Source organism: Mercenaria mercenaria, chromosome 5 (genome assembly GCF_021730395.1).
Source record: "Mercenaria mercenaria strain notata chromosome 5, MADL_Memer_1, whole genome shotgun sequence".
In the NCBI taxonomy this organism is placed as follows: Eukaryota; Metazoa; Mollusca; class Bivalvia; order Venerida; family Veneridae; genus Mercenaria; species Mercenaria mercenaria.
Window position 1 is genome coordinate 2,900,150 of NC_069365.1, and position 12,611 is coordinate 2,912,760.

The following is a 12,611-nucleotide window of genomic DNA, read 5'->3' on the forward strand; positions in this document are numbered from 1 at the left end:
CGTCACCAACTGCTACAGGAAGCCTAGTAGTGTTACCATAATGCTGAGTCATCTTCAGTGGGTTTACGCCTGAAACTAGGCGAAAAAAACTATAGCTGACTCTTGTCTTCAAGGTTATCAACCATTCGGAAGACATACTGGCTGCAGACGACTACCCTTATTCCTTCAACTTCACGAACCAGACAGACGTGCGCACTCAATAAAGTTTCTTGTACAAGACAAACTTTCAAATTCAACATCTTTGCTGTGGAAGCTACAATACTATTTGTAGACATACTGGCAGCATACAACCTAATGCTGCCTTATGATTTCAGGAACCAGATTTTCTCATTCAATAAAGTTCAAACTCTTCTTGTACAAGACACAGGTACAAAGCAGGTTCTTACGAGAATCGTTCTGCTGTTGAAGCTTCACTAGCCGAGGCTCCCTCCTTTGTACAATTCAAGAGGCAGTTGTCCTCTTATCCTCCCTAACCTTTTTACCTAGAACTAAATGCGGACCAACAAATGACCTCTGTTACCGCTGGTTCTTATCGTATGTCTTTTATGTCTTTTCTCTTTTTAAACCTGTTTTCAGTAGGTATGTCTTTGATTTCCTATCCTTGCTTTGCACTGAAACCAAACACTTATAAAGTCAACGTCGTTGAGTAATTGTCAAATGTAAAAAGAATTAGGGAAAGTAATCAAGAGTAAATCTGTTCTTTGAGTTATATCGTTGTTATTTCCCATTTTTAGTAAAACGCATATTCTTTGTATACTCGGTAATTGAATAATATGAATGGAGATGATTATTATTTAATTTTACATCCCTTGCCTTAGGTTCGTGTGACTGAGAGTCAGTTGTTTTGGCTATTGCTAATGTAGTGTTTATATATCAACACATAGAAGGAAAACCATGTTTTAAATATTCATAGTTATTTAAGATATCTATTTACAAAAAATAAGAGACTGCTCCATTTTAAATTTTGTTTTTTTGCTGATATTTTTGTTGGACTTCGCATAACACTGGCACTAGGGTGACATTCCAGCTTTTAGACCTGGTATGACTTTATCGCGGTCGAGCACCTGGGTAAAACCACCGATCTTTCATAAACCAGCTGGGTCGTCTTTCTCGCGTGAAAGAATTTATAGATCACATAACAGTATAGAAAAAGGTTGTAAGACGCACAAAAGTTGAAAAAAGCGAAACTTGAATATCGGCAAAACAAAACAAAAAAGTCAGTTGTGAATGATAAGGTCCGCCTAGGGAAAAGACGTTTCACAGTTGGGTCTGTTTTCGTTTGCCAGCAGTAACTGGACACGGAAAAAGGTGTGCGAGTTTGCATTCTTATCAATATTTGTTTTAAAAATGTTTTTTACCACATACTTCCTTTTCGAATATGGAATTAATCTTTTCCAATGGTGCTGCCTCTTGGTTACTTGTTACAGTTACATGTTTTTATTTTAACAGTTTTTTGTTTTAAGCATTTCTTTTTCAAGATACATTAAACAACTAAAATGCAAACTCGGGTTTTGATACATTTATATTATAGAAATATACTGTATTTCCATTTTTTCGTGAACGAAAAAGTTAACTTCTAGTAAATAAAACATCAAAACTTTGAAATCACGTTTGCAGTGCTTTTCATTGTATACCTAAATATCATTACAATAATATTTATTTCAAAATTCAAAATCTGAATTACGTATTGAATAACACTGTATACACACAATAGGCTTCCATTTCCGAGTGGTATATGTCGCTTACTTTGAAACCTCCCTTGGTGCATAGGATACATGTGGGTAAGCGATCCAGCTTGGTTACAGAAGGTCAATGATTCTACCTCCATCAGCGGAAAGCGATAGAAAAGTCGCCACATGGTCTTCTTTGTGTCGATGATACTTTAAACCCAACAAGAAGAATTAACTCTTCGTCAGTTATGTTTTACTCTAAATTGTTTAAGAATTATAAAATGTTTTTTTTCCTTTTATCACAGAAAGTGGGTATAAGCATCTTAAAACCCCACAGAAATCAATGTAACTTGTTATGAGATCAATAACATCCATAAGATTTTTGTCGACTTTTGTTTGTATATTCCTGACACATTACGTTTATATGAAACATTTAGCGGGTTTGAAAGCTTGCACTGTGGGTTAGGGCATACACTGTCATCATCAATGTAATAGTACTTTGCACATGGGCCAAACAAGCTGAAGTAGTAGCTGCCTATACCGGCTTTTATATTTTGGAGACAACACCACAAATTTGAACGAATGTTTACGGTTTATTTGAAGTAATTTATGGCACAACAAAGCCTTGAATAACAACATAACTATAACATAAGAAAATATGTTGATAAAAAGTAAACAGTTACACAATAATTACAATAGTATTAAAACCATAAAATGTGCACTCTAAAATATTAAAAAATGTTTAGAACAGGGATAGTGTTATATAACGAAGGGTAATGATTACTGAAAGCATGAAGTCATCCACGGATATATTCGCCTTATTATTTGAATTGAGCTCTTAGCTCTTACATTTCACACATTACAATTAGCATTTAACATTCGAAAATTACCGTTTTACAGTCAATATTTGGCATTACGCATTTAAAAAAAAAACATTTTACATTAAATTGGCATTTAACATTTAGCATAGGGCATAGTCCTTCCAAATTCCAGGCTATATACTTCTTTCTCGGTGTATACATGTAACATCACATATAATAAGACAACAGTATAACTAAGAAAAATAGCTTTTATAAACATTGCAAACACACAAATATATTAATACATAAATAAACAGAGGACTGGTCAATGTATATATCGAAGACGAACTGTTTCCAAAGAATTTCACATGTTGGCGTCCTGTGTCATTTCTATTGCAAAAATCTCCCTTGCACGATCCAAAACACATTAGACGTGTCGCCTCCTGCGTACATTGGTTGCCTAGTGACGTTATATGGCATGACCGGTAGTAAGAAGTCACTACTTTTGACACTGGAATAAACAATATAGCCTGCTTAGACTACTGTAGTAATTATTTACACTTTGCTCGATTTAGAAATAAACTGCATATTTTCAAGAGAATGTCAAGGCTTTGCATGAAGCTATGGATTCATTTTGTAAAAGGAATGATACAATATATTTAATGAGCCACTTGCACCACCTCTTTGTATTCAAACATTAGAGCTTTTTTTCTCCTGATTTTAGTAATTTTGAATACATCCAAATATTGGCCACCCTTCTAAAACATTTCAAAACACACATGTTTCGAAATAATGAGGAAACAGTTATTTTAAATTTTATAAAAAAGCCTACGATGTGCAGGTAAAATTTAACACCGTCACGTTATGGCATTTCGAATGAATCATTTCTATCACAAACGGTACACATTATACATTTTCATAATCTTTTGAATATTACTCCTGTAGTAGGTGAAACGTGCAAAATTTTAGATCTTCAACACATGTGTAATAGAGTTCAGCTTTAGCCAGAGCTAGGGGGCGTGAGAGGTGTTGCACATTTCATTACCTCTCATGAACAGACTCAATCAAACCGGGTCTGCTATTAGTCTACTTGGTTGCATTCTTTGCTTCCAAAGGATCTTTTTACAGATTTTATTTTAGATAAGACCATTTTCAAGATGTATGCACGCAAGCACAACTTAAACAATTATAAACCAAGAATAAACAATGGGTGGTGAAGTTTTTGTTTCAAATCATCGGATTCAAGTTGCATATGGAGGAAACTGTGAAAAGATATTACGCCTTTGGTGTGGTGAAAGTAATGCGATTTCTAAACAAAAACTTAAGTATTTCGTGACATTTAAACATTATTTTGTTTTGTTTTTTTTGTTTGAAGGAGGATTTGTTGTTAGGCCTTTATCAGATGGTTAGCTCCATGTTGATTTTATTTCTTAAAAGCGACATCATTTATCCCCATCTTTTAACAATAATATCATGATTGTTGTTCAAACATTTCATTACATATGTAAACAATTATCGGAATCTTGAACTTAAGGGCGAAAGAGGCTTTTGCAATAATGTGTATACGTACACAATTATTGATTCGAACCTATGTACTTTTATTTGTTCTGTGTAAAAACTTAAAACTACACAGAATTACCTAAACATTATGTTTCAAATGATTTAAATTGCATATGGGGAACTGTAGAAAGATTTTACCCCTGTGTTGTGATGAAAAGAAGGCAGTTTTTAAACAAAATATTAGATATTTTGGGACATTTTAAACATCATTTTTCATTTCTCCACATCCTTTTATCTACCACTTAATTACTTTTGTATTTTGCATACAATTAAAATGTACTTTTGTTACATGCTGAATTATCAAAATATTAGGGCGAAATATATCTGGTATTTTCACAGTGTAAAATATCAAATATAGTTTTCACTGGAAAGTAACTAAAATGAGAAAATTTAGTCAAAACATGTTATAGAAAGAAAATTTGTTTGATTAACATGTAAGATCAAAATATCTTTTACTCATAAACACCATATTTTACATTTTCATTCGTGGCTATGCCACTCGTGAAAATGTTACATCTGGTGTTCACTCATAAAAAAAGTTTCAATCGCAAATATCCTCTATGTTGTTGGATTTTATAAGCAACCCGTCTGCTTATTTTTCCGTTATATTGTTTCTTTCTGCTGCGTGCCCACTTTGCGAGGCATGGCTGTATGGCTATGTTTTGGGTGCTCTGTGCTTCCGGGAACTCTATCTTTGCGTTTATGTTTGAAGTTTGAAGGAGTACGTTGTTAAGATTGGTCTTTATCAGGAATAGCCTGATCTTAAAAGCGACATTTTAACAATAATCTCATGATTGTTGTTCAAACATTTCATTACATATGTAAACAATTATCGAAATCTTGAACTTAAGGGTGGGAGAAAACTATTGCAATATGTACACGTAAACATTATGTGTTCTGAGTAAAAATTAAAATCTACACAGAATTACCTAAACTGTATGTTTCCGTGAATGTACAGAACCCCGTGTCATTGCACGGGTAATGTGTTGTTCTTCTGTCAAGTTCTCCAGGTGCAGTCATACATTTTGGGTTATTCCAATCCTTGCCTGTGTTTGAGAGCTTATCATATGAACACTGGTAGCATTGAAATGCTGAAATAAACAATGACTGAGTTAAGGTAAATACTGCAAAGAAATTAAAGAAACAATCGACACAAACTGCTGTTCAGAATGATTTATAGTTTAAACAGCTGAAAATATGTCACCAGAACACGTGGTTTAGAAGAATTCTGAAGTTTAGACGATATAAATAAATGCCTAGTCTGGGCTTTTACAGTATGAACCCAATAAAAGAAATGTGGATATAGAAAAAGCCGCGTGGAAAGCCATACGTGGCTGTCTGCGGAGTGACAACATGAATCAATGATATGCAGAAATGATGAAAATCCTTGTTTTGCCGTTTATGGTCTGACGGTATGTAACAATGAAACGTCGACTTTAAAATCCGCGACTGGGACAGGTGCATGACAAGTCGTCGAAAGACAATTGGTCGAATACGGTAGTTTCCCGATAATGACATTAGGTCTACTGCGACAGTTCGTCGAAGCCTTTAATGCGACAAAGGGACTTGGTCCAGAGGTGATAATAGCAGAAATTCGACTAATTGTCGCACGCAACAATCGGTTGCGCGCATTAGAGATGCTGCGGAATCTTCTCATGAAGCGTCATCTAAAATCCTACATAAGGAGCTTGCTACATCTTTTCCTCCAGAGTATCGCGGATATTGGCCAAAAGAATCTACCATCAAACGGACAATTCAACGACGGTCAACGCCGTAAAGTGCTTCCGGAAATACCTAACATAAAGAAAAGCCGTTGCTGGCTGTAATACGTGTAAGAAATAAGGATGAAAGGAAAAGCCATGTAGAAAAAAAATGAAGACATGAAAAGCCGTATCTGGATATTTTCGGTATGCGCACAAAAAGAATATCGGATAAAAGAAAAGCCTTGTTTGATTGTTTGTCGTTTGAACAGATGTCGCAAATAAATGTGTACTCAAAGAAAAGCCGTGTTATGCTGTTTTTGGCACAGCAAGGTAAACCAAAGATATGCGGATATACAGTAAACATTGTTTGGGTGTTTACGGTGTGACATATGCAACAAATACATCCGGGCACAACAAAAGCCGTGCGTTGGTGTGTCAGTATGTACGCATGTAGTAAAGACTTATAGACACAAGGATTAGCCATGTTTGGTTGCTAAGGATATGAAAGCATTAAGCAAAAAATCGCGGACATAAAGTAAAGCCGTGTTAGGGTTTTACGGCAGTTCTGCAAGTTCGGAAAATAAAATTCTACAATTAAGATTCACATTAAACCTTAACGTTTCAAAAGATAATAGGTAAGGGTAGATTTCTCGGAAGCACAGAGCACCAAAAACACAGCTCCAGGGCCACGCGTTTACATAGTAGGCCCACAACAAAAAGAAGCTGTAACGGAAAAATATTTCAGACGGGTTGCTTCAAACATCCAACAAGTACATATTGATGGAGGGGAAGGAAATGGTAAGGGGAGAAATGGGGTCGTGTGTGTGTGTGTGTGGGGGGGGGGGGGGGGGGGGATCCGAAGGAAAATTGAACAAGGACGAATATACAAGGGAATGCCATGTTCTTTAAAAACAGCCGCACTACAACGTAAACCACAATAGCGCAAACAATCATGTACCAAAGATAAACACACAACTACGATCAACTGAATAACATAGAAAAACGAACAAGCAACACATAAGAAAACAGTAGGGCACCGTTATAGACTTACTCACAAGAATTCAAACGCACCCACACAAGTAGGAAAAAAACAATCAAGTACCTTGGGATTCGGTTGCCAAAACAAAGGGGAGCCACGAAAACTTATTAAAAGTAAAGGGGGAGGGGATGCAAAAAGTAGCGTAAATGCAAGGGAAAGGAGAGAGCAATAGGGGGAGTTGGGCAAACTTCAGAATAAAATTCAGCAAATATAGAAAGACAGGGGCGTGTACTTGATCTATTAATAGACTTATTAAAAAACATGGATCTAACGCAAGTTTCATAATGGGAGTGGGAAAAGTACATTTTGATAACATTTTCGGGAATAGTTTTTTTTTCTACGGGGTATATTTCAATGAAACCTCACAATAATTGTACATCAACATTTTTATTTCTATTTTATGTTAAGATAAAAAACTGGGTCTGTTGCATTTGTCGATACTTAAAAGTTCTGTAAATTTTAAGCGGATTTAATTTTTCATTTTTAATGTTCCGTATTCGCATGCCGTGTCTAGACTTTATTCTATGTTTCCCAGCTTATTGACTTCACGTCATTACTTCGGGTTTATTTAAAGTGCAGAAAAGCATAGAACTGTTAACACAGAAAAACAATGTCTAAATGTTATTAAACAAATGAAAGAAATGTTGAAATATGGTAAAGCCGTTCTTTCATGTTAAGGCATCAACCCATTAAGTAAGAAATGTGGAAATAAAGTAAAGCCACGTTTAGCTTTTAAGGGTACGAACGCACAATCAAGAAAATGTTAAAAAAGTAAAGGCGTGTTTTTGTGTTAAGGTTATGATCACATGAAGCATGAATGTAATGCACACACCTAAAAACGTAAACATGTCTGATTTTGTCACGATATAGCGCTTTAAGAAAGCAATTGAGATACGCCTACTCGGTCTGACACACGAACATAAGTCGTTAACAGTCTTAATAAACTCACGTTGACTTTTTAAAAAATCAGCTAGTTTTGAAAAAAGCGCCTGCTTGCTAGTTAGTGTCGACATTGATATTTAATATCAGCGGCTTTTAAATACATACTCCGAACTATGTACGACATAAATTATAGCACGAGCTCCATGTGCATAGAGAAAAATGGTCACGCTTGAACTACATATGCACAGGGGAATATGGTCGCGCTTGATTCCATGTGCACAGGAGAAATGGTCACGCTTGATTCCATGTGCACAGGGGAAATGGCCACGCTTGATTCCATGTGCACAGGGGAAATGGTCACGCTTGAGTCCATGTGCACAGGGAAAATGGTCACGCATGATTCCGTGTGCACAGGGGAATGGTCAAGCTTGATTCCATGTGCACAGGGGACAATGATCACGCTTGAGTTCATGTGCACAGGGGACAATGGTCACGCTTGATTCCATGTGCACAGGGTTAAATGGTCACGCTTGATTCCATGTGCACATGGGACAATGGTCACGCTTGATTCCATGTGCACAGGAGAAATTATCACGCTTGAGTTCCTGTGCACAGGAGACAATGGTCACGCTTGATTCCATGTGCACAGAAGAAATGGTCACGCTTGATTTCATGTGCACATGGGATGATGGTCACGCTTGATTCCATGTACACAGGGGAAAATGGTCACACTTGAGTCCATGTGCCCAGGGAAAATGGTCACGCTTGATTCTATGTGCACAGGGGAAAATGGTCCCACTTGATCCCATGTGCACAGGGAAAATGGTCACGCTTGATTCTAGTGCACAGGGGACAATGGTCACGCTTGATTCCATGTGCACAGGGGACAATGGTCACGCTTGATTCCATGTGCACAGGGGACAATGGTCACGCTTCAAGCTCTTGTATTATATCGCGTATAAAGAGTTAACAAAAAGTCATCAAATTATTTTCTTCATTGTACGTCTACGCGTCTCTACATCCAATGACGAAAATAACTACTTTTTCTTTTCATTTTGATTACACCTAATTAAGCATTGAGAACCTTAAAAGACACGAAGTTACGTCTTTGGTATCCAGCATTTTCAATTAAGGTGGTATCACGTTTTGAATTTCCAGTGAATGACAAAAAGCAAAGAATATTCATTTTCCCCCAAAAATTGTTATGTTATGATTCAACCTAATAGTTTCCTTAACCTATCAGAAAGGAACAATTCTTATGTCTTAACATCAAGTTTGAGTACCCTTATTACAGACAATAAACTAAAACAATAGAAATTCTTATGCGACTTCATCGAGTTCAACAAAACACAAGCAAAATATTGATGTTGAATATAAAGTAAGCTACACATTACAATGTCCTTCCAAGATACTTACCAAAACAACGTATATGTAGAAAATGCGAGATAAAAATAAGTTTGACAGATCGTGAAAACTTATGACAAAAATTGACAGGTGTATGCTAACTCATGACCTATTTAAATGTTTGTTGTTAATTCTACCTTCCAGTTTGATTTTCTTAAAAAATGCTCTTCTTTATTGTAGTTTACAACTCCTAAGTTAAAGCAATAAAGGAACATAGTGTTACCTTACTGTCGTTTTGTCTACCCAAATCACATAAGAATTCCTATTGTTTCTGTCACCTGTCACTAATTAGTGCCATTGTATATTTTTCCATACAGCTAACCCCCATTTGTTTTTTTTTGCTAATTCCTTAAAAATAATTGACTGCACGTGTTTTTCTTAAATTAAGGATACATCTAGGGCATCGTGCTCTTGACAACATTTCAAAGTTTCAAAAAACATCGATCCTTGAAAAGATATTGTTTTCTTTTTGCAACCACGCCCCATTTTTTAAAGTTAATACACATAAAAGTTGTGTTTTTGGAAACGGGAAGATTCTAATGAAAATAATACAGATGTGTAGATTTTTGAGTTTTTTTTCTCCAGAAAATGGTGAAATATATAGATATGAAATGATCTTTTTCGATAGGACACGAAACTGAACGACGTTGTTTTGCTTTCTTATTATTTTCTTCCCGCCAATTTTAAATTCTGAAGTTTTAAGAGTATTTTGTTACATAAAATGAATAAGTCATATGATACTATAGTGGATTTTGTTGAAAAATTTCCTTGTAATCAACCATATATTGTTCTAAATTGTCTCAAATTGTCGAAAACATTCTTTTAGTAATTTCTAAGACATTGGTAAAGTACTAGATGGCGGATAACCTGTTTTGTTCAGTATATAATCAAAACATCCAGTTATTAAGAAATAAAAGCGAATTTTGACTTTAAATAGTATATTTTCAGAAATTATTAGAATTTAGGTTTTTCTAAAACTGCAATACACACTAAAATGTGTCTTAATATAACTTTAAATGTCGTTCCAATACATATATATCTTGGTAAGAAGAAGACATGTTATACTAACCGACTATATAATTTTCATATCATCGTATAATGCTCTTATGTATGTAATTATATGGAATAAAAAAGATACGGAATTCATATAATATAACCTTTGAACGAATTCGTTCACCATGCCAAAACTCTTGGCAACGGTAAGGGTATTTCTGCTAAAAGGGGAAAAGTCAAGTTTTTTTTTACCTCCAGCAAATTTCCTGTTTTAATGTAATGACACAAACAAACTTAATAGAAACAAACAAATTACCTTCTGTTATTCCAGTTAAATGAACAAATAGCGTTAACTTAAATAAAACGAAATGCATTCTAATCAAAAGTATGTTTAGGTGTGAAAGTTTCTTGTATTATATATATTTAAACATTAAGATAACATTCTTTTCCTGTTAAGAGTTGTGAAAGTGTTTTGCTAACAATACTTCAGTTGCTTGTAAGATTCGCCTGTTTTATCTTAAACATTTTATCATTGGTCTGTAAACCGGAAACACACGTTTTCATAGGTATTTGTACGGCTAATACGTGTTTATATTAATCATATAAGATACTTTAAACAGAACAAAAACTGCAACAATCTTCAGATTGCCATTATTTAACAGACATACTGTCTGATTTTGAAAATAAGTAAATTTATGTTCTCTTATGAAATAAATTGTTTTAATTTTGGTGGGTATCGTCTTGTCTAACATAACGCCTCACTGCTCATCTGCACCTGTATTTGTATTTATAGTCGTATCAGTTCAAATACTAGTCTGACAAGTTTTAATCCCACGGGATTTTCATGGGCAAATTTAGTGCAGTGACAAGTACATTCTTTATCGGAAATCCGTAGAGGACAGATCGTTTACAAAAATTTAAAGAAGATTACGACGGAAAACTGCAGCGCTACTGTTTTGAGAATTCGCAATTGAGATGAGTATACATTATATATTTTCTTTAGATGTCTGCGCTTATAATTTTGATTGCTGAACTTTCTGTTTATACGGCATTTGAATATGTCCTCTGGAAAGTAATGGAGACACGTGTTCATCGTACAATCAGCAAGATATTGGTTATTTGGTTTTATTCAATCACTGACTGAATCAGTCTGAAGTGAATTTTAGTTACTAGTATATAAAAAATAAATAAATAAATAAATAAAATTAACAGACATAGTGAGCTGACAAACACTCACAGGTAAAACATGGGTGTGGTCGAGCGTTTTTTTTTGTTTGCATGTACATGCGCAAAAATGCAGTACGTTAGTTCCTGTACATTATTCTCGGTCATTATTATTTATGGACTTTAATCATATGTACAAAAATACAAACTATTATGTCATTAACTTACCAATTGTCAAAATTATACTTTAAATATCTTGCTTCAAATGATAAAAAGCATGCTGCATAGTCTAGTTACAGCTTAACAGATCCGATGAGAAAGGAGCGACATACAATTAATTGGTTCCATGCCGTTTTCAACAGTATTTCAGTCAGATGGTTGAAGTGTTCGTAGAAACTGCACATAGGAAAATTGGTATGTAATAAGGTAATGTAAGCTTACGCTTTTTAAGTGTCCAGGAACGAAATTGGCTATATTAACTTGATTAGCTATACTGGCAAGAGAGCGTTCCAGTTGGGTTCGTACCATGGCATGAAACATTAACAGCTGACAAGAAAGATACGTGTATATTGGATTTTTTCATAATGTAACATATTGGTTAGCTGCTGTTTGTTAGATATCGAAAGAAATGTAAGATATATTTTCATTTTATACATCAGCAGGGTAACCTAGATCTCAACTGTTGTAATGTATAACAGTAAATGGTAAGTGATGCTTATGAAAATTAATAACATACTGTCACAATTCTAAGTCGTAGAAATATTTCTTAAAGCACGAAAGCGTCATGATTAAATCAAATAATTCACGGATTTATAGATATATTATTAATTCATTGTAATGAAATTACAAAGCTCTTTCAGAACTGTTAAACAATATAATGCGGACATGTTCGAAGTAAGGTAAGATGTGCTTTTCATACTTAAGTCTGGTTACTGTTTCTGGGAGTATTTTACATAAGAATAAAATCCAGCAAAACAACGAAACTTATTGAGAACGGTGCTATAGAAATAAAAACACAAACATTCTGAGCTAAATGGAAAAAGCTCACTATACTTGGGAGTGCCACGAGTGATTTCCCATGAACCAAGTTAATCGAACCGAATCTGCTAATACTTTGCATGGTTCCGTTCTGCAAAAGATTATCATATACAAGGACTTATATAAATTAATACAGATTATTGTTATATTTTGAACAATATTCAGCTTTAAATGTATCTCTTAATGACTAAAATATGGATTTGGGTTATCAATTTTGTTACACGCTAATGAAATGCATACACATTATTTTTAGACGCAGTTCTAGCCTGTACGCTGTAACACCAGCATTAACACGGTCTATCTCTGGTATAAGGGGCTGCAGAAAACTAATCTCGTCAACCGGCTATTCTCCTAATGT

At 34.8% G+C, this 12,611-nt stretch overlaps 1 protein-coding gene across 1 annotated transcript; it reads right to left on the reverse strand.

Moving 5' to 3' along the window:
• Window positions 1-2,250: 2,250 nt before the first annotated feature.
• LOC123558710 (uncharacterized) lies at window positions 2,251-10,519 on the reverse strand. The gene is made up of 3 exons (XM_045350588.2): window positions 10,368-10,519; window positions 4,960-5,121; window positions 2,251-2,981 (listed from the first exon to the last, which is right to left on the reverse strand). The coding sequence occupies exons 1-3, from the start codon at window positions 10,423-10,425 to the stop codon at window positions 2,725-2,727; spliced, it is 477 nt and encodes a 158-aa protein (XP_045206523.2). The 5' UTR covers window positions 10,426-10,519; the 3' UTR covers window positions 2,251-2,724.
• Between the last annotated feature and the right edge of the window lie 2,092 nt (window positions 10,520-12,611).

Bases quoted from the DNA above. Each gene is read 5' to 3' on its own strand.
- LOC123558710 (XM_045350588.2), bottom strand. From the start codon at position 10,425: ATGCATTTCGTTTTATTTAAGTTAACGCTATTTGTTCATTTAACTGGA. The intron at 5,122-10,367 runs GTAATTTGTTTG...TGTTTATTTCAG, and splicing joins TTTAACTGGAATAACAGAAG to CATTTCAATGCTACCAGTGT. The intron at 2,982-4,959 runs GTAATTCTGTGT...TGTTTATTCCAG, and splicing joins CACGGAAACATACAGTTTAG to TGTCAAAAGTAGTGACTTCT.